The sequence below is a fragment of the Lissotriton helveticus genome, chromosome 12 (genome assembly GCF_964261635.1).
Source record: "Lissotriton helveticus chromosome 12, aLisHel1.1, whole genome shotgun sequence".
Classification (NCBI taxonomy): Eukaryota; Metazoa; Chordata; class Amphibia; order Caudata; family Salamandridae; genus Lissotriton; species Lissotriton helveticus.
This window is the reverse complement of record NC_136073.1, coordinates 253258905-253280087: the sequence shown is the minus strand read 5'-3', so window position 1 is coordinate 253280087 and position 21183 is coordinate 253258905. Positions and strand designations below refer to the sequence as shown.

Sequence of the window (21183 nt, the reverse complement as noted above, 5' to 3'; positions counted from 1 at the left end):
CATATAGGTCGACACGTTTCAGACAGCTTTTTAATCACCCCCATGGGTTGCCCGGCTTTCTTCAGGGCTATTTGAATCCCTATAAAAAGACTCATTTGGATGTCATTAGAAATGTGCAGGTGTGTCCAACGCAAATTCAAAGCAAGCTCATAATTACAAATTGACTTTTTAGTTGGTATTTCCTTACGAGTGCTCTGAAACTACCCAGCTTTTCAATGTTTATTTAGATAGATCAATGCCCCATGGGAGAGTACAGGTTGGCGGACCACTCAATCACACTTATGCTACGGAGTCCAACAGGCATCTACACCTATAGTTTGCCATGTGAGCCCCTACATTTCATGTGGGTAAGAGTCCTTTTAAAAGAGTAAAAATATTTTCTCTACATTTTTGGGGGGAAATCAATAAGGATCCGAATCATGATTTTTGTGGTCTACGAAATAAATGCAGTCAAACAGTTCTACCTCAATGTCCACTGAAGACACACAGAGAAGTACATGGCTTTCACCAGAAAATAATGTCAATGCATAGAAAACCAAACAGTCTTCACAAGGGTCGCAGAAAAGCTCTCACTGACACAATCACAGCTCTGCTACGTGCTGGCCGTCAATCTAGGTATAAGCAGCTCACATTTAAGCGCAGGGCTGCCACCGATCCTGCAGCCCAGCTCTACAAATACAAGCAGATTTGCCATGCGCGCCATCAACAGAGCACAGTGCGCTAGTTGAAGAGCTCAGGAGAGTTTCTCTCTGCTCACAATGCCATTAGAGTACAATCAGAAGTATTTCTAATTGTAATTGCATTTATATAGTGCTTACTACCCCTGACGAGGCGTATAAGTGCTTTTCGGCAAGTAGCACGCTACTCAGGAACCCAAAGAGGGTTAGTGGTGAATTAGTATAGAGAGAGAGATAAAATTAATTTGAGCAGTGGACATGTGAGTTTGTTATTTGGATTGAAAAAGGTTAGTGGAGGGATAGAAGAGGGAAGGGTCTGCATTTGTAGTGGAGGGATAGAAGAGGGAAAGGTCTGCATTTATAGTGGAGGGATAGAAGAGGGAAGGGTTTGCATCTATAGTGGAGGGATAGAAGAGGGAAGGGTTTGCATTTGATACAAACCAGTAAGAATATCAGTGTTGGTGGTGTTTGGTACAGCCATGATGCACGCACAGCACCAAAGGAAAATGCACCACAGTCTCACATGCTCGGTTCTGACCAAAATAATAGTGGAGTGGTGTGGTTCACTGGTTAGAGGCGGCAGACCCGGGAGCAGAGGACGGCCCGGGACCAGAGTTCAATTCCCGACGCGGCAGGGTCTTGGACCAGGGTCAACGGACTCGATAATTCTCGCCTCGGTGCCTACTCTAACTAGGGATCACACTCGGCAACTCTGGGCATTAGCTTGCCTCATCTCCACAACGGCCCCCCACATACGCCGGGGATGCCTGGTTTCACCTTGGAGATACCCAGTAGGGACCATCTCACAGGGAAAGCCAGGACGGGTTCCCCAGAGGTCTACAGCGCAGAGATACTCCTTCGGGAGTTGATTCTAGCGCTTTAGAAACCCACAATCAATCAATCAATCAATAAGGTACTGAGTATAATTGTGATAAGGGATACTTTTGCAATAAGTAATTCACACACAATTCCACAGAAAGAGCTCAAACATGACACTAAATGCAACGCTTGAAGGTTCAATAAAAGTGCAAGTCATCACCAATTTTATAAATCACGCAAACAAAAGGATTATTAATAATACAAGATGAATGAACCCAAGGTACAGAAGAGACAGAAAACAGGTCTTTGTGCAGATGTAAAATCTAACAGAAACAGAACATCAATAGAGTCCTAATCATTACATTCTGTGCTGCAACAGATATTTCATGTTAATAGCAGGATAACTCTTCACTTTCAATCAATCACTATCTTCCACACCCAATTGCTTATACACTCAAAATCACACGTATTGATCTTACGAATCGTTAAGGATCCAGTCATAGAAACACACCTGCTAAGGTGGTCTGAGCCACAACACCACGAAAGGGCCTTACCTAATGTTTTCCTGCACTTTGATGATGGCACCGCCTTCACTGGCAGCTGCAAACGTGCAGCGAGGATCAAGAAAGGGCAAGTTCCTGTCCAGTCGTGCCAACTCTTTCAGTGTTACCAATGCTGCCCGACGCTCCAGCTTGTCCAAAAGCCATAGCAGGATCTCCTGGCAAGGTGACCTGGTAAGGAGAAGTGACTCAGTGTAAGACAGTACCCTAAGCTTACAAATTTTTTTTCCATTAGCAATTTTATGGAGTGCAAACCAAACACATGGGTGGTCAGTGTTCTTTACAAGTGACCCCGTGCTCAGAGAGAAGGTCAAGGGTTAGTGTTACTAGTTTTTTGAAGGCTAGTCATTCCAGAAAGGAATGGGTCAGAACTCCTAAGAAACCAAATGCCTATTGAGATAGATAGTTTCACAAACAAGTGGTTCAGGCCTAAAAATGATTATCTGTGTGAACAATTTGATGTTTGATATTTTATCATTTATATAGCGCCCGAATCACCCCGTCAGGGGTATCTCCGCACTGGGAATGCGAGCTACAGCCAGACAAGGACGTCTCAGAACAGGTAGGTCTTTAGCAGCTTTCTGAAATGTAAGTATTCTGAACATTGACGTAAGGGCTAGGGGAGTTGGTTCCAAAAGAGAGAGGCAAGATAGGACAAGGCTTTACCACCCAAGCAAGACTTTTTAAACCAAGGGATGCAGAGAAGTGAATCAGAACCTGATCGTAGGGACCTAGAAGGATGTACAATACAAGTTTATCAGATAGGTAGTTAGGGCCCCATTCGTAGGGAGCTTTGAAAACAGTAGAGCACATTTTGAATTTGATCCGCTTCCACACTGGTAGCCAGTGTAGTTGTTGCAGAAGGGGAGCGGTTGCTGTACAATACATCCCACTATGAATATGCTGCTGCCAATGAGTACGGATACTACTGTGGCTGTACATAAAAGGTTAGTAATGGGCATTTTGACTAGGCTGCGATTAGGGGAGTTCAGATTAAGATTTTTGTAGAGAGCAAAGCACATTGATTTACTGCAGTTAATACAAGGCTTAAAATATATAACGTGGAGGGCTGGAAACCATCCTAAACACACAGATTTAGTTAAAAATCATGGTAGGACAGCCAGGACTGAATGTCTTCAAGGAGCTGCATAAAGTGGAAGATGTCGTCCGGAGAAGAGATTTTTAGATATAGCAGAATATCCCCAGCATTCAGAATATATGAGACACTGGAGTGTCTGACTAGAGTTCAAAGGGCTTCAGTGTAGGCAATGGAAAGAGTCAAAGCAGATCAAAGGCTTTCAATGTCAGCAATGAAAAAAATCAAAGCAGGAATTTAACCTTGAAGCACTTCTTGACGAATGAGAGAAAACTTTAGGATTGTTGCACACTTATTTCTTGTGAACAATTTTCCAAGGGGCCCTCTATTCAAGTTAATTTCTTGTTCAGAATGTCCGTGACACCTGGGACCCAGTAGACAGTCGTGTCAGCCCTGAGGGTGTGGCCTAGGCCTGAGCTGGCCTGGGGTGTGAACTGTGAGAAGCCTTGGTGGAAATTGGCACACTGCCGCGAGGATGCTTTGTGAAAGCCCAGGCGGACAGCTGTGGCCCACTGCAGCCCACTGAGCAGGGTTGAGATGAGCAGCATCAGCTGCAGGTAGCATCTAGCAACAAGAGGGTTAAATACACCCGCAGGTTTGTCAACATGGCTCCGATGCTCTTTAGAAGGCTGATCGCAATGCCCTGGAAAGTCAGGACGGCCTCCCCCAAATGAAACACTGGGTATGAGAGCTGCTGAAATGGGCAAAGGCGGAATCAGATGTACTTAATAAGGCCTGCCTCTCTGGAGTAGGAGTACGGTGGACACATACTGGGATACAAATATTACACAACTAGAGGCCAAGAATGATGAGAGGCCACCCTGAGCAGACAGTGGGTGTCCTTCCTGTCTCAATCACAATTACTAATGTTTGTGCCCACTCCTGTGCTGGCTGCAGTTCATGTTCCCCGCCAGTGTTGTCGCCCGGGCTACCTACTGTGCACGCACCTGAGTGTACTCACTGATTGTCTTGATGTGTTACCTGTTTATGTCTTTGGACTGTAGGTCATTGGCTGTGGATGCACAGCCCTGCCCACCGCACATTGGCAGTAGTTTATATATGTACAGCTTTACCATGGATGCAGTTCCGCAGACCTGTATCTGCCTCATTTGCGGTTTTGGATTCTGTGTTATGCCTGAACACCTTGCGTGCTGCCGTCGGCCGTTGGATGTCGCGAGCACTACCTCGCTGGTGCTGCTCACGTCAAACAGCCGACGCCGCCCCCGCCCCGCCCGTTTTGCGGAAGTGCCGCACTGCCGCGAAATCGCGACCGCGGCAAACGGGTTAATTCTCTGTCATTTGTTTTCTTGCTGCTTTGGTTTACACCAGGTAAAAAAATGTAAACAAAAAAAGAAAGATGAACTAAAGGGTGATGTGAAACTCTAGAGCCTGGATACCCTCACGGGTGACAAGCAGTGCTCTACAAATCCACCTTACATTACATTATATTAAACATTTGAAATTATGAGGTCAAACAGACGGTCAAGTCACTGTCAAAATACAAGGAACCACGATAAGGTTTTCCAGCTATGTTCCAGAACTCTATCCAGCATATGCTGGTAGATTGGTTATCCAAGATATACAAGTGTTTTTAGCCTCTCGAAGAGAGAGTCCCAAGCATAATGACTGAACCCCTACTTAGCCCTCTATTTAAACCCAGTGAGAACCCTGAATTCTGCACAGACTTGCCACCATAATCACATGACACACCTCATTACATTTCACAGAGATTGGCATATAGCAAGTGGACACGACAAGACACAACATTTCCACTTTACTGTTATGCATATTTCAGAAACACAACACAGATTCCTCCCTGGCAGCAAACAACACAAGTTTATTTACTGGCGAAAGGGTCAATCTGAATGTGTCAACTGCACAAAGAAGAAATCCCTCTGTCTTATTATTGCTTGTAGACACACATTTAACCAAATGGAAAAAAGGTAACCAATATGTGCAGCTCTGACACTGGGCATCTCACTTAAGTTCTGTAAGCTTGGGTCAAGGAAACATAGAGCTTCTGAAGCAATATAGCTACCCTGCCCATATCATCCAAAGCACACGGTCACTGTCACAAAGCTATAGAATCAATGAGGGATTAAACTCCCTTACATGACAAGGTGGGAGTTGGACTAGGGTAACAATGTTGTAAGAAACCAAGCAGGTGATTTGGAATAGACTGTTTAGCCCCTCTACATGTCGCTAGTACAAAAACATGTATAAAAAAACATTTAATGTTGGTATCTTACATCAACTAAACTGTGATCTCTAAATGCTGGCATGGTCATCAACTGCTGGAGGAAATATGACTACACTGTATGGAGGGATAAAATAAAAAAACAAATTATTTGTAAAGAGAGTGACAAACAAAATCATGGTCAACAACACCCCTTTGAGTCTGTAAGTCACTTGAGAGGTGCTATCTGCGAGAATGATGTATATATAATTTTCTCTACCAGTAGTAAGAAAACTACTGACCCTATTGTTGCAAGCCACAGTAAATTAATACTGGCCCACAAATGGAAATCACAAGAAACACTGTCAATACAGGGTTGCGGAATTTAATAAAATATCTACTTGTCCATGTGGCAGTTTGCTTCATAAATCTACTTGTCCTGTAACAAAATCCACTTGTCCATTTGGTGCTGTGTAATGCGGCGACAAATTATGGCAGCAATCTCATTAAATAGGAGCTCTGATATAGTCTTGTTGATTATTCCAGGGCTCATACCACATACCATAGTAGAGTTTGAATACTTGTAATCCCCTTAGTTGCCTCGTTTCTGCAGATCTGCATGCTGGGGCTGAAGGTAGAGGTAAGCAACAGTTCCAGGGTTAGAGTGCCCTTTTGAGTACGTGCAAACCTACTAACTTGCATGTTTTAACGTTTTCAACAACTCTTCTCTAATCTTTTCCATACCATAAAATGTTGGAAATTTAATACCGAAAATGGCAGACATAAACCTTCTTCCAGAGTTGGAGAAAAAAGCGGTTGGAGGGAAAGTGAACTTGCAAACAATCAGATTTTCGCATGAGCAAATCTACACATGCATACTTGCTCTTGCTAAAATGCAGTTCACAAATATTTTCAAGGAGTACCATTTTTTGTCTTACTTCTGTAAATTCTTGCCAATTCACGAAAGCCGTATAGCTGCACTTATTGCAAGGGCATATACCATGGGTGCACTTTTGAGACTTTCTTTAATAATTGGGCCCCTAAATTGGTCTGGCATAGACCATGGCCTTTTGTGTTTATTAAAATTCCGTCTCTCTCTCTCTCTCTGTATTGGCTTACTTCGCTGTGAGTGACAGCATTCTGCTCTTTCACAAGGAACTTATCGGCACACAACGTAGTTTTGTTCAGTGCCAGTAACTACTGCGGCACTCTGTGCTTTTTTGAGGCCAAAAAAACTATTTTTGCTTTTGCCAATGTTTGTTATGATAGTGAGGGCCTGGCAACTCCCACACCAATAAGGTTTTACAAAAACCATGCCAAAACAAGTCACACGTTGACATACTAAAAACTGACCACCAATTTCAGACCCAATGGCTTTGCCAAGACTGGTTTATTTTTGTTTCCCATAATCTTATTGAAACTGGTTACACTGATTTTCCACTATGAATATTTTTGGGAAATACTAGCATGTATCAACACGTTACTAAACGATGCTGCAAAGATATGGTACCTGAAATTTTACAGTAGTTTAGCAAAATGTTATTTTTCCTGCTTTCATTTTTTAATGAATATTTTATTTTGAAAGCAAAGAATCATCAATCTTGCTTCAAGCTTCTGCAAATATTTGCATCAAATCAGAGAGCATTCTGGGAGCATTACACGTAGCTTCATATTGCTAAACTTTACACTGAAACCACTGTCAGTGATGCAGTCCGAGCTTACAACATTTACTTAGAGCGCTCACCCTAATAATAAAGGCTTTCAATTAATGAACCATAAATATAAGTTTGAACAGCATTAACATTTGGGCATAAATATTACCTTAACTGCAGACAGTGCTGGGGAGTTGAACACGATAAGCGGCCACAGTAGGCGTTGTAGCATCGAACGCCGGGCACTGGTTCGGGGACGAGGGCCCTTCCTCTACAGCCCCTGAAGATCTTGGCAGGCAACGCCCGGCACCGCAGTGAATATTGGGCAGAGAACGCAAGATGGCGGCGCGAAGACTGGAAGGACTGTCTCGGCCGGAATAGAAAGAACCTGACCTGGAACGCAGTAGTGCGTAGCCTATAGCGGTACCTGCCGACTGCTGGAAACGAGTCCCCCACCACCCACGGACAGAGAGCCCCCATGGGCCAATCATATAGCCTCAACAGAAGCAACTACAGAACGCTAGACGGTGGAGTGAGGCCGGACAGGGGCATATTGACAAAGGGAGTGAAGACACCAAAAAGAGAGTGCCGGTGATACTTATTGCTGCACTATATTGTGGGAACGACCACCCACCGGGCGAGGACCACCTCCTGCGTTGGGCGGAAGGGGGAAGATCAGGGGGCACGAAGCAGCACCTGCGCCCATACTAACACATTGAACCGGGCGCGAACTATCCTTGGACACGCGGCGGCACGGCGGTGGTGCTCCTAAGGCAGACGGGACAGAGATTTAGTCGGTGAAAGGAAGAGCTGCCCTGCGAGACAGGGCTCTGTATCAGAGACAGACCATGGGGCGCAGAATAAAGCAACAAGAACAAATGGTGGGCACCACGACGCAATCTACCGGTTCTGAGGACCCTCTGGCCTCATCCAATAACGAAGTAATAACGCCAACAGGAATGGTCTCCCAAGAGGCGAAGTTGGACTTAATCCTAACTGAAATCAGGGCATTAAGGGAGGCGCTGGAGACACGAATGGACGCGATGTCCACGGGGCTGACACTACTGAAGGCGGACCACAAAAAACTGTCCGGGAAAGTCACGGAGCACAAACTAGCTTTGGATGATCTAATTCCACAACAGACAGCACATTCCACAAGGCTGGAGGAGCACGAACGTCAATTTAAAGGCCTACGGGACAGAGTGGACGATGCGGAAGGGCGTTCGCGCCGCAATAATGTATGTATCCTGGGCCTTCCGGAACGCAGCGAAGGGACGAATCCGACGCAGTTTGTGGAGGACTGGCTCAAGACAGTGGTGGCGCCGACGGACCTCACTCCGCTCTACAGTGTGGAACGTGCGCAGAGTACCCCCTCGGCCGCCCAGGCGAGGGGGCGCCACCACGACCCCTGATTGCGCATCTCCTCCATTATAAGGATAGGGACACGATTCTTAAGGCTGCAAGGGAGAATGGACCGGTGAGATATGAAAACAGGACAATCTCATTATACCCGGACTTCACCCCAGCGGTCCAGAAAACAAGATCGACCTTCATGGGAGTGAAACGCATACTGCGAGACCGCAACATTAAATACGCCCTCCTCTTCCCGGCGCGTTTGAAAATCATACATGACCACAAGACTTATTTCTTTGACACCCCAGAGGAGGCGTCGGAATGGATGGAGATAGCGTTGACACCGCCTCCGTCGCAGGCCCCAATGGAGGAAGTATCAAGCTCACCCCATCGATCAGATCCACCTGCGGACCAAGCGGGACACACGACTGCTGAGACGAGCACCCGCCTGGAACAGACGCCGATCATGGAAGAGACAACTGCGGAGGCGGCGATGCAGACGACTGCTGCTTTGGCTGCCCACGATGCCCGAGTGCAGCCGGACACGGACCTTCGGTCTGACACGCGCACAGAAGTTTCGGACTCGGACACTAGTATACAATTGTTCCCACGTATTACAGCGCAAATGGCCAACTAATTTTGAGAGACTATGATGAAGATGACATTTGGTAACGTATGTAACTGTATGTTATGTCATGCAGAAGTGGGCAAAAATGGTAAAGGGTATTAGATATTAATAGGGTGAAAGTGGAAGCTTACAGAAGTACTTGCCGGGTGAGTGTAACCGGACCTACCCCCCAAGCGGAGGCACAGTTACGTTTATCTAGTACACATCCATGTTGGATGTACGATGTTTGGTCCCCATCTGTTTTTGAGTAAGGACCTTCAGGTTGGGAAGTTAAGTATAGTTCAAGCACTTGGAAAACCCCTAAAATTATTTAAAGCAATGGTTGTACTGAGCGTGTTTTGCACTGCATGCCCTCCTCACTATGACGACACCTAACATACGAGCTCTGCACCTGGAATGTGCGTGGGATGGGGTCAGTGTACAAACGGCATAGAATACTGGCGCAGTTGAGCAGAAGACAGGTCTATAGCTTGTCTGCAAGAAACCCATCTAAATGGAGCAGAAGGCTCCGAGTTACATAGAAAATGGAAAGGTCAGTTATATGCCACTACCTATTTGGCATTCTCTCGAGGGGCTGCTATATGGATCAAAAACACAGTTCCCTTTAAACTGTTAGAACAGCGAGTGGATGGAGAGGGTAGATACGTATTCATACGTGGAATATTAGATGGCTCCTTTATAGTACTGGGTAGCATCTACGACCCTAACACTGACCAGTCGAAATTCCTTAACACATTGAGCGGAGTGCTGTCGGATTGGTCGGACCACGATTGGATAATAGGAGGGGACTACAATGCGGTCTTGGATCTAGATCTCGATAGGTCACACCCTCCGCTACACTCAGCAGATAGCAGAAAACAGGCAGAAGCGCTGGCGCACTGGGCAGGGAGCTGGGTGGGGCATGTCAGACGCATGGAGACTCAAGCATGCAACCCACAGGGAGTACACATTTTACTCCCCGCCACATAAGTTGCACACCAGGATTGACCGCTTTTTCTGCTCCAACACATTACTGGGATCCGTAGAATCCACTGAACACATGGGGAAGACGCTTTCTGACCACAACCTGGTTGAATTGACAATGCAATGGGGAATGGTCCCAACCACGATACCGACCTGGCGACTACTAGAGGATCAGGTTTTTAGGTCCACTCTGACGGACGCCATCACTAAGTACTTTCATGACAACGCAAATACAGCTAGCTCTAGACAAATTGAATGGGACGCCTTTAAGGTGACCATACGCGGAGTGGCAATGGGCACAAAAGTGGGTGTAAGACAGACTGTGATTGAGAAGCTTAAAGAGGTAGAGGACAGGCTAGCGCCACTAGAGAGCGAGGCAGCGGGCACGAATAACCAACTCACACAGCTACAAGAAGCACATATACAGCATGCAGAACTACTTGAGGAATTGAGGGTAGTTGATTATAGGGAATACACGACGAGACAACACACACAAGCTGATAGATCGGGGCCACTGCTAGCGCGACTGATACGTAATGCACCTATGTGCACCCCTATAGTGGAGGTCAATGATCAGACTGGGGCGACAGTACAGACACAACTAGATATTAATACTACCTTTAAAGACTATTACACGCAACTTTATGGACCACACTCCCTGATGGTGGACACGCAATTTGAGTCCATCATGGAGGGCTTACCTATCCCGCAGCTCACGGGCGCACAGCGCGATGACCTGGCACGTCCTATCACGACTGCAGAGATTAGACAAGCCATTAAAGCCCTGCATCGAAACAAAACTCCGGGGACGGACGGCCTACCAGCCGAGTTCTATGTGACGTTTATTGACTTACTGACCCCGCACTTACACCTCCTGTATCAAGAATCACTAAAGACCCATGCTTTACCGCCCACAACCCTGCAGGCGCTGGTAGTCTCTCTTTTAAAGCCTGGCAGAGATGGTCTGGTCCTCGCGAACTACAGGCCACTATCATTACTGAACACGGACTATAAAGTGCTAAGCAAGATCTTAGCGGCTAGACTAAACCAATACATCCCTCAGCTAATCCATGTGGACCAATGTGGCTTCGTGCCTGGTCGGAGTACGGCGCTTAATCTCAGAAGACTGAGCCAGATAATGCTGCACGAGGCAACGGGGAATGGAAGGGAGAGATGTATCTCCCTGGACTTAAAACAGGCGTTCGATTCCCTGAGATGGGATTACATGCTTGCAGCCCTAGCCAGATTTGGAATACCGCCCGAATATATAGCGTGGGTGAATCTATTGTATACGAACCCCACGGCGCGTGTCCGCACTAACAAATGTATATCCGGACGGTTTCTGATAACCAGGGGCACAAGGCAAGGTTGCCCCTTGTCACCTCTGCTGTTTATACTGGCCCTGGAACCCCTACTTCATAAGCTCTGTGTGCTGGCCGAACCTAAGGGGATACTAAGAAATTCGATACCGCATGTGGTGTCCGCATATGGAGACGATATCATATTATATATAGGTGATATGTCGGGCTGTCTCGATCCAATACCCGAAATATTTGACACCTTCGGGGACTATCGGGCCTTGCCATAAATGACACTAAATTGTACGGTTACCATTTTGCCGCCACTCCGGGAATCGAGCAGATAAACTTCCATCCGCACAGATTCCAGATAGCACCTACGACATTTAAATATTTGGGAATACAAATATATCGCACCGAGCAGGATCACTTGGACGGTAACCTGGGCAAAGCACTCCGTACCCTCAAATCACAAATACAGTTTTGGAACACCCTACCATTGTCAGTGGCGGAAAGAGTGGCAATTTCGAAAATGGTGGTCCTCCCTCGCATGGTGTACTTTTTCACAAACCGACCACTCCTTGTGCCGGCGAACACGTTTAAGCTACTGAATACCTTATTGACTGAATTGGTGTGGGGTTCAGGTAGGCGGAGAGTAAGCCTCGCCAAATTACAATTGCCTACCACACAGGGAGGTATGGGGGTCCCGGACATGACAGCGTATAGCTACGCTTGCCAACTTCAATGGCTGGCCTACTGGCTGGCGGGCCGTAACCTCCATGAGGTGGATATGACTACAACTGACAAGGACAGCGGCCTCCTACACCGATTATTACTGCCAAATGTTAAGGTACCCAGATTGACGCCACACCTGCTGCGCCTAGCAATCAAATGCTGGAAAAAAGCAGTCAAATACACAAATGCGTTGACCTCCTATGCACCCACCATACCCCTACTGGGACTTCCCCTTGGGACGGGCACGCTATCGGAGCGCGGACTCCGGGCGTGGCACGACGCTGGTGTCTTCCACGTAGGGGACTTTTTCGTGGATGGAACTATCATGACACACACAGATTTCACATGAACGCATCAGACCCCTGCAGCGCTGTTTTTACTGCATACACAAGTGACTCGATATATCACTGGGACCTGGGCGCGGAACGGCGTTGAGCCACACACGAACCCCGTACTCACCATGCAATATTTAATGGGTAACGGCAGTCACTTAACGAGATGGCTCACACATGGTATACGAGCTGGCAGGGCGGTCTCTCTACAATCCACCCGGGAGCGCTGGGAGCAAGATATCGGGCGGGCGCTCTGCGACAAGGAGTGGGAAAAGGTATTGAAGTTCCCCGCCAAGGTGTCTAGAAACCCTAAATTTAAATGTATCCAATTAATAATAGTGCATAGAGCTTATCTCACTCCCCATCGACTGCACGCAATGTTTCCAGAGGTGTCAAATGCATGCCCCCGATGCCTGACTGCGGACGCTGGCCTTTTACACATGTTATGGGAATGTCCAAGACTAGGCCACTACTGGGAGACAATACACAAGGTGTTGGCGGTGATAGCACCCGGAAGGCCCCACCCCTCCCTATTGTATGGTGTACTAGGCCTGGGACCCGCAGTAAAAAAGAAAAGCACCACCACACGTTTCACAGACCTGGCCCTACTATTAGCTAAACGCACAATAATGATGAGGTGGAAATCGGCCAGACCGCCCGACCCTGGCGATTGGCATAGAGAGGTGCTGAGATGGGGGAAGGCAGAGGGAATAGCGTTGCAGAGGGAAGAGCCTAGGGGCCTTCGCAAAACGCACATATCAATGGACTGGAACGCCATGATTATAGCCTTCGAAACCTGTGATGTGGCTGAACTGGTATAAACAAATCAAATGTTGTTGACGTAAATTGTGATGATGTTAAAGTTGTAAATGTGGGACCTCACCCATTTGCATCTCCCCATCCCCACTCCCCCCCCCTTTACCCCCCCTCCTTCCCTCTCCCCCCCTTCTCCCCCCACTCCCTAACCCCAACCCCCAATGGTCGGAGCGGGGGCTTGCAGTATGGCACACTAGCCGCTTACCAACAGATCATTGTCTGGGTACAGGAGCATCGGCAGTGGGAGAAACAGCAGGTAACCACGTGCTAAGGTGCAGTGAACGAAACCTAAATGGGCATTACAACTGAAATAGGAGTGTTGGAACTGGGAGGAGTGGCGGGTATTGCCGCAAAGACTTGAATTGATTCAGTGCAACTAGACAAATACGATTGCTATGTATAAGTGCTAGGGGAACTATGGGTGGGGGGGGGTTTAAGAGTTGTTTCGGGATCCAGTTTAAAATCACAAAACCTGCAATGCTAATCATATTATGTGAATGTGAATGTACAGTCAAAGATGCAATACTATTAACAATGACCATCCTGTTGTACATCATGAACTGAATATTGCGGACCAATAAAAATATTTTAAAAAAAAAAATGCAGACAGTGCACTTCCCTTATCTATAATGTGGTAAAGCAAACTGGCAGCCAAAGGGTTTGTTCTGCATGAGGTTGGGCCTACTTGTCCCAAGGACAAAATACACATGAAAACTTGTTGCCCGTGACCCCAAATAACATGTCCTGGGGGTCGAGCTATAGGAATTCCACATCCCTGCAATAGATCTATGGTAGTCAAGGATTTGCAATATAAGCAGGATGGAAAATCCTAGCTTTGATACAGGATGTCATGCATCAACACTCAGACGTTTGATGGCACCCAAGATAGAATGGTGAAGCCCTGAAATGTGTTGATATGTTTCATTCAATTGATAGAGAGCAGATATTTCACTTGCCTCATTTTTCATACTTTGTGGCATTACTCACTTAGGGCCAGATGTAGGTAGGCAAATACCGGCCGTTACCGACCGGTATTTGGAAAATGAGATGTAGGTGGGCATTTTACTGATTCGATAATTTACCGAATCGGTATTTTAAGGAATCGGTAAATTACCGATTCCTTAAAATACTGAATCGGTAAATTACCGATTTTGCTATGTAGGGAGCACTCAAATGAGTGCTTTTCCCCTTTTAGGATTTGTTATTTACCACCAACTACAAGTTGGTGGTAAATAATGAAAACCTTGGAAAAAGCATTTTTTTTGCTTTTCCAACAGTGCCATGTTGCAGATGTCTGCAACATGTGCACCCATACATAACTGAGGGGTGCAACAGGGTGTCAAAGTGACACCCTGCCACCCTTCAATGTTTCCTCCTTTTACCGAATCGGTAAATACCGATTCGGTAATTGGCATTCATTCCTATGGGCCTCTAGGCCCATAGAAATGAATGGCAATTACCGATTCGGTATTTACCGATTCGGTAATTACCAAAACTTACAGATTCGGTAATTTTTTCTGTAAAATTACCTACATCCCATTTGCCTGTTCCTAAATACCGAATCGGTATGATTCGGTATTTAAGAATCGGTAATCTGGGATTACCTACATCGGGCCCTAAGTGTGCTAACCCTAATTTACCTGAGGAACCATTTTGCCAGCACAAATGTTTGTCCTGCTAACCCCATTGAGACAGAAAAAGAGTATATCTATTTGGGCTGCATCTTTAAGCATAATTTACAAGATGCAGCCAATCTCGAACATCTAGGGCGGAAGCAGAATATCATGTCGGGGCTTTACAGAGATTTTACCGCTCTACAGGAAAAAGACATTTTAAATCTCTACTGGAGGTTTTTGGTATGAAAATCCCATCGATTTTATCTTACACCACGAAATATACACAAATTAAAACATGGCAACAAATAAAAATAAAGGAAGGAATTATACTTCAAAAATTGGTAAAAATATCTCATTACGTCCCAGTTCAAGCTCTTCGTCTTGAGTTACCTCTTACAGTAATATTCACCCGAGTAATTTCCAACATTATAAGGTGGGCGTATAACCTTTTACGCGCAGTTCCAGATACTTTAAGACATATGCTAAAACTGGAGAATTTTAGAGAGGAAGCGCCTCGGTATACTTTTAATAGGAATTTGCTAAAAGCCCTTGAGGCATCACAATGCACTGTAGCACTTTTACAAGTTTGATCCCCAGCGCATCTGAAGCTTTTTCTAAAACATATGGCCCCGAGAATCAGCTATGAAAGGGATAAAGAATACTGTATACAACTAAAGCACTATAAAACGTCCACAGAAAACATATCATTTAAAACCCCTGCTCCTTACTTACGGTTTCAGTTAGGGGTAAGGCATTGTATCTTTTTATTAGGCCTGGTTATTCTCCAATTCACAATATTCACAGCTAGATGGGATGGCCCAAATAACTCTAAAGGCATATGTGATTTGTGCAAAGGTGGACAACAAGATTTGCATAATGTTTTATTAATTTGTCGTAACCTGAGATTGGTAGAGGCCCAACGACGATATATATTAGCAATTTGCTTAAGACATAATGCTATTTTAGCTCAAGACTTAATCATGTTGTGTATCTCTCCCGCTAATGAATTTGTTTGTCATAACTTGTATAAGTTTTCTAAAAAGTTTCTCGAAGTTATTTTAAAGGAAAAGCGTACAATCTTAACATTTTTCAGACAAAATTACTACTTATTAATCTTATAAAGCGTTTTAAAAGTTGTATTATTATAATCTAACAATATTAATTTTATGTATCTGTATTTCTTGACCTCAGGCAAGGTCTTAATCAAATAAATAGTTGATAGAGTGTGTGTTGTCCTGCTAGCAACTCGGTTAAAGTGTACTACTAATATACAAATATGACTGTGCCTCGATTATTCAAAGGGATTGTTTTCCAATTTACAATGCCATATGTGATAAAATTGAGTATAAGATCTATTAAAAAGACTGTGCACTGCACAATCACATTCACAACGTAAGAAGCAGTGCATATGTGAAGCTTTTTATGCACAGCTCAACAGAAGAAATATAACTCACTATTGGTTAAGTGACGCAGAACTTGAAACACTTTGTGGGCAGTTCACTTTTTAAGTGTAAGCCCTGATTAAGAAAGAGGTGTGTTATCCTGGGGGCCCGTGGGTCTCAAGTGTGCTCCGGGCGCCATTGTCACTACTGGGGAGATCCTCACCCTCCTGTGTGAATTGAACTGCGTAGCGATTACATCATCCTGTTTTAGTGGGTGCTCCTACTGTTCTGACTTTAATTTTTAAGTAATCGAACGTTATGTGGCGGTGGGGGGGGGGGGGGTCGGTGTTCCCACACTGGGAATCTCCCTCACATTTCTTTCCCATTCGTGGGTTGTTGGTTTTCTTCTTTTCCTTCTTCTTTTTACCTTTTGTGTTTTATTCCCTTTCTTCTTGTTTCTCTTATTCTCTTGTCTATATTTCGGGTTCCTAATGGGCGACAGGCACGCTGCTAGGGGGTGGGCCGTAGCCACATGCAGGGGTGCAGGGTGGGGGGATGGGGGAGGGGTGTTGTTGTTTTTTATTGTTTTTTGTCCCTATGGCCTTCTTTATTCTTCTTGGTTTTGGCTGAATTCCTTTTTCCCCTTTCTTTTTCTTTCTCTTGTATTTTTCCCTTTTTTTCGTATAATTTAGATCAGACGGGGGGTCGGGTGGTGTTCTTTTTGGGAAGGATTTAGCACTTTGTGCTTATGTTGTTTGCACTGTTTATTGGATTTTTTGTGTACGGCATTGATCTTAGTACACAGCCATTGAATGCTCGCATATCCTGTTTTCACTTCCCAATTATATTTCTTAGAGGGCGTGTATCCTCCTACATGACTTGTTCCAAGTAAAACTCGCTTTATTGTATGACACTGGATCCTTTCTTCCTGCTGTAAGAATGTGCCCTCTCACATCCTGCTATATAGTGGTTAAGTTTGCAAATAAATCCTGAAGTGATATATCGACTGGGTGGGCACTGACTGGCGCGGAATGAAGTATAGTGTTTGTGTATCCTGCCTACAATATTCAACGCACAAATCCAAACTATTGCTGTTCCTTTAGTTGATATTATGTCGTATGGCTCGCCCTTTCGGTTGTCTGGTCTGAATGTATAACACCTCTTTAAACTTATAAAATGAAACCTACGTTATTCTTCTTATGTCTGCTGCTAATACACCGTAGCGCTCTTATTTTTAGCTTTTCCGCATAGTAAGACGAACTGGAATGTTGTTGATTGTCATAGCGGCCGGCCCGTAGTGGTTGTAGGCAGACGCTGTGTACTATGCATAAGATAAATAAAGGTTTAAAAAAAAAAAAAGAAAAAGAAAGAGGTGTGTTACAAAACATAATTAGTCTACTCACACAAAATGGATTAAATAAGTCTATTCACTTTCTTGTCCTGATGAAGGCCTTGGATGCTGATTAACAAATGTTGAAACATTTGTAAAGACATATGGTATAATTTAGTTGGTATAAATATTGCTAAACAAAATACTGCATCTTCTTACTGTCATGCCAAAGTTTTAATGAAATGACACCTTCAAATCTGCCATCTTGTCCTCCCCACCATGTGCATCCTTGATGTTCTTGTGCCCAGGACATATGTATACTGTTAAATGCCATTCATAGCTACATTTAAATAAAGATTACAGTTACAGCTCTTCGACAAAAAATAAGACATTTTCTCCTTTATCTGCTGATTGTCTTGAAGTCCCTTTCTGTTTTAAATAGCACTAACATCTACATATTATACAAAGTATTGTTAACAAAAACAAAACACCCAATCTAGTGCCTTCCTAGCCTGTGGTTTTTGTGTCCTACGGCGCTAACTTGTGAGTATAGCACAAATAAATGAACCAGTAATGGGTTATACTTATTTTAAGAGGTCGTTCTTCTATTGAATTAACGGTGCCACATTACGACACCAAGCTTTTATGAACGCATCTGAGAAAATGTAAGCCATACTGGAAATGGTACAATAGGATATTTTGGAAGCCTGAATTCACCCAGACATCTGGAATATGAGCTGCCTGGTCTCCTCCAAAGAATAATTTGTTCAGTCCAGGAGCAGGACAGTTACTGTAGAGACTCACCTAACCGACTCATTAATTCCCCTGACTGGATATTCTCGCCTCAGTACCTGTTCTGATCATGGGTCCCACGCTGCAACTCTGGGCAATAGCTTGCTTAGTCTCCACAACGGCCCCAAAAGCGCTGGTATGCCTGGCTGCACCTGGGGGGTGCCCAGGAGTGGACATTTCCCAGGAAAGCCAGGAAGGGTTCCTAAGCGGTATACGGACAGCGCCGGGACACCTCCGGTGGAGGTAGCTGTGCGCTTTACAAATTCCGACATTATTATTATTATTATTATTAACGTAGCAGACACTTCTTGCTGTTCATCTGTGGCTAGGCACGTAGAGGGCCAACAAAGAGGAACATCAGGCTCCAGAATTACCACACACATGTAACATTCAAAAGAGAGTGAAAAAGAGACTAGGGGAAGTTGTACAGGATACCCCAGTAGACAAGGCAAATTAGTCCACAGGAATAGTTTGAAAGAAAGATGTCTTTGGGAAATATGATGTGTGGTTTTCTTCAATCAATGAATGTTCCTCAACAAAAAGATGGACGGATATATTCGGAGGCATGCCAGACACCAAGGAAGTTGAATCCTGTCTCTTTATTCCTTAGCAAGTGCTGTCTTATTAGAAGTTGCACATCCTTTGTAAACAGTATGAACAGCATATTCTTCTGTCTGAAGGACAGGCGTCTGTTTTGTACACATGCCTCTGACCCTTACCTTAAATGAGATACATTCTGCTTCGTGAAACAATATAGGGAGAAAATGGCTCCAAGAACCTTCTTCAGTGATTCCATCAAGACTTCTAGAGGCTCATTTCCAACAACATAGACCTAGGAAATGGGCAGAAGAAAAGAAGCAAGTGTCAAGAGGCATCCGGCTGTAAGGCATATTGGTATGGAAACAAAGGAGGCCACACTTTGTGAAGCTGCACCACACAATAACAGCTCTTTCTTCACCCTGCATACACGCTTAACAAAGACTTTTGAATTTTCTCGATCGAAAACTTTGAAAATGACTGAACAAAACACTTAAAACATGGTCAACAATTGTTTTCTCAGACCTTTTCGACCCAGCCCAAAAAAATGCAACCTCCAGAATACTGTTCAACTTCGAATTCTTCTTTGATAGGAGCCTTGAAATGTAAAAGAACAATGTCTGTGACAACAAACTCAGTGTTGGTCACCTATTGCGAAGCAGAGGGCCCGCTAAGAAGTCTAACACATCCTAATTTATACATTGATCATTCGCGGCTAAGACTTCGCCATGGGTGATTGGCATGCGCTCCAAGCAATGACCCTCTGTTGTCCGATTAATTGGTTCCAGTGCAGGATACGGCAAAGTCCTAGCTTTTCCATGGAGCAAAACAGAATCCAAAATAGGACTCTAACCACAATGTTTCTGGAAAAGACCTCTTAGTCAACTTTCTGCAATATGGACTTTACTTTGCGCTGGTATAGACTGGCTTTACAACCAGCTGTTGTATTGGCAGTATATCCTGAAGTTGGCACAAATTCTAATCTGTACTGTTAGAACCGGCTATTTCTGGTAGGCTAAGGCTGATGCCAAAGCCAGGCAGAAACCACCATTCTAGTCAGGGCAAGGAAGTCACACGCCAAGATAACCCCTGCTCACCCTCTAGGTAGCTTGGCACGAGCAGTCTAGGCTAAACTCGGAGGCGATGTGTAAAGCATTTGCGTCAGCGCACAACGGCAACAACATACTAGGTACACCACAAAAGAGACTCCACACAAGGTTATATTAAAATAACTTTTGTATTGTCAAAAACATATCAGATAGAAATCACACATGTACATTGTGCCAACGGGCACGGCAATATTCACAAGGGATTATTTACACAGGACAGGGCCACATGGGCCACTGTCATAATCAGCACTTTTAGAAATAGAAATAGTACTTATAGAACTTAGAATAAAAGTGTATAAAATCAATGTAACACAAAGTAACAGTTATAGATCACATCCAGTAACTACTGGGAACAGGTAAGTACCACCTACGCAACCCTAAACCCTTAGGAGACTGTCACGCAGGGGACCAGGACCTCACTAGGACCACCTGTACTAAAGAGAACAACCACCTAAGTATTACACAACATTTAGGGGTCTAAGAAAGAACACATTACCCATGATGTATGAAACACATTCAGAGGAGTAGTAAAGGAAAACCACCTAAGTATCACACAGCGTTTAGGGGTCTAAGGAAGAACACAATACCCATGATGCATAAATATACATTCAGAGGAGTGGTAAAGAAAAACACATAATGCATAAACCTACACATTCAGCGGTGTTAAGAATAAAGCACATGATGCAATAAAATTACATTCAGAGGTACCAGAATAATACAGTAGCGCAATAGTCACATGATGTCTAAAAACATTCAGAGGTGCAGGAATAAGACATGATGCAAGAACTCACATTCAGAGGTGCAAGAACCATACAATTGCGCAAAACCTACATAAGCCACCACCTGTGGCAGTCCCTAGGCCAACTGGCCTTGTTGGGGCTAGAACGCCCTGAGTCTCAATGTCAGGGGCCTAAACGATGCAGGGGCCCACTACTTGCTGGGCACCTGTGAAGCGCACAAAACCTAAACGGTGCAGCTGCCCACTAATTGCTGGGCAGCTGGGAGCTTCATACTGCGACAGGGTCCTTACTGACCCTCAGGCGCAAACTGCGCCCACGCTGGAGCCACACAGGCTCTACAAACACCTACACCCACGTTGGAGCCACACAGGCTCTGGCATGACACTGCGCAACGTTGGAGCCACCCAGGCTCTGCCACCACACTGCGTCGAATGCGGGAGCCTTCTGGGGCTCTTAACCAACCATGGTGCTTTCACTGGCACCAGCACTACACAGGCCCAGGAGGGGACGGGCATCGACAATATGCCCCGAGGTGTCCCAGGAGCCATCTAGACTCCTTAACCAAATATGGC

General features: G+C 45.0%; 1 protein-coding gene across 3 annotated transcripts in view; it reads right to left on the bottom strand.

The window, feature by feature from the left end:
• The window catches only part of TANGO6 (transport and golgi organization 6 homolog), a 591842-nt gene that overhangs the window by 369717 nt on the left and 200942 nt on the right, over positions 1-21183 (bottom strand). For all 3 annotated transcript variants that reach the window (XM_078668284.1, XM_078668285.1, XM_078668287.1), the window contains 2 exons: positions 18945-19057; positions 2051-2227 (listed from right to left, as the gene is read on the bottom strand). In XM_078668284.1, the coding sequence (XP_078524410.1) occupies positions 2051-2227; positions 18945-19057 (290 nt within the window). The remainder of the gene's footprint in view (positions 1-2050; positions 2228-18944; positions 19058-21183) is intronic.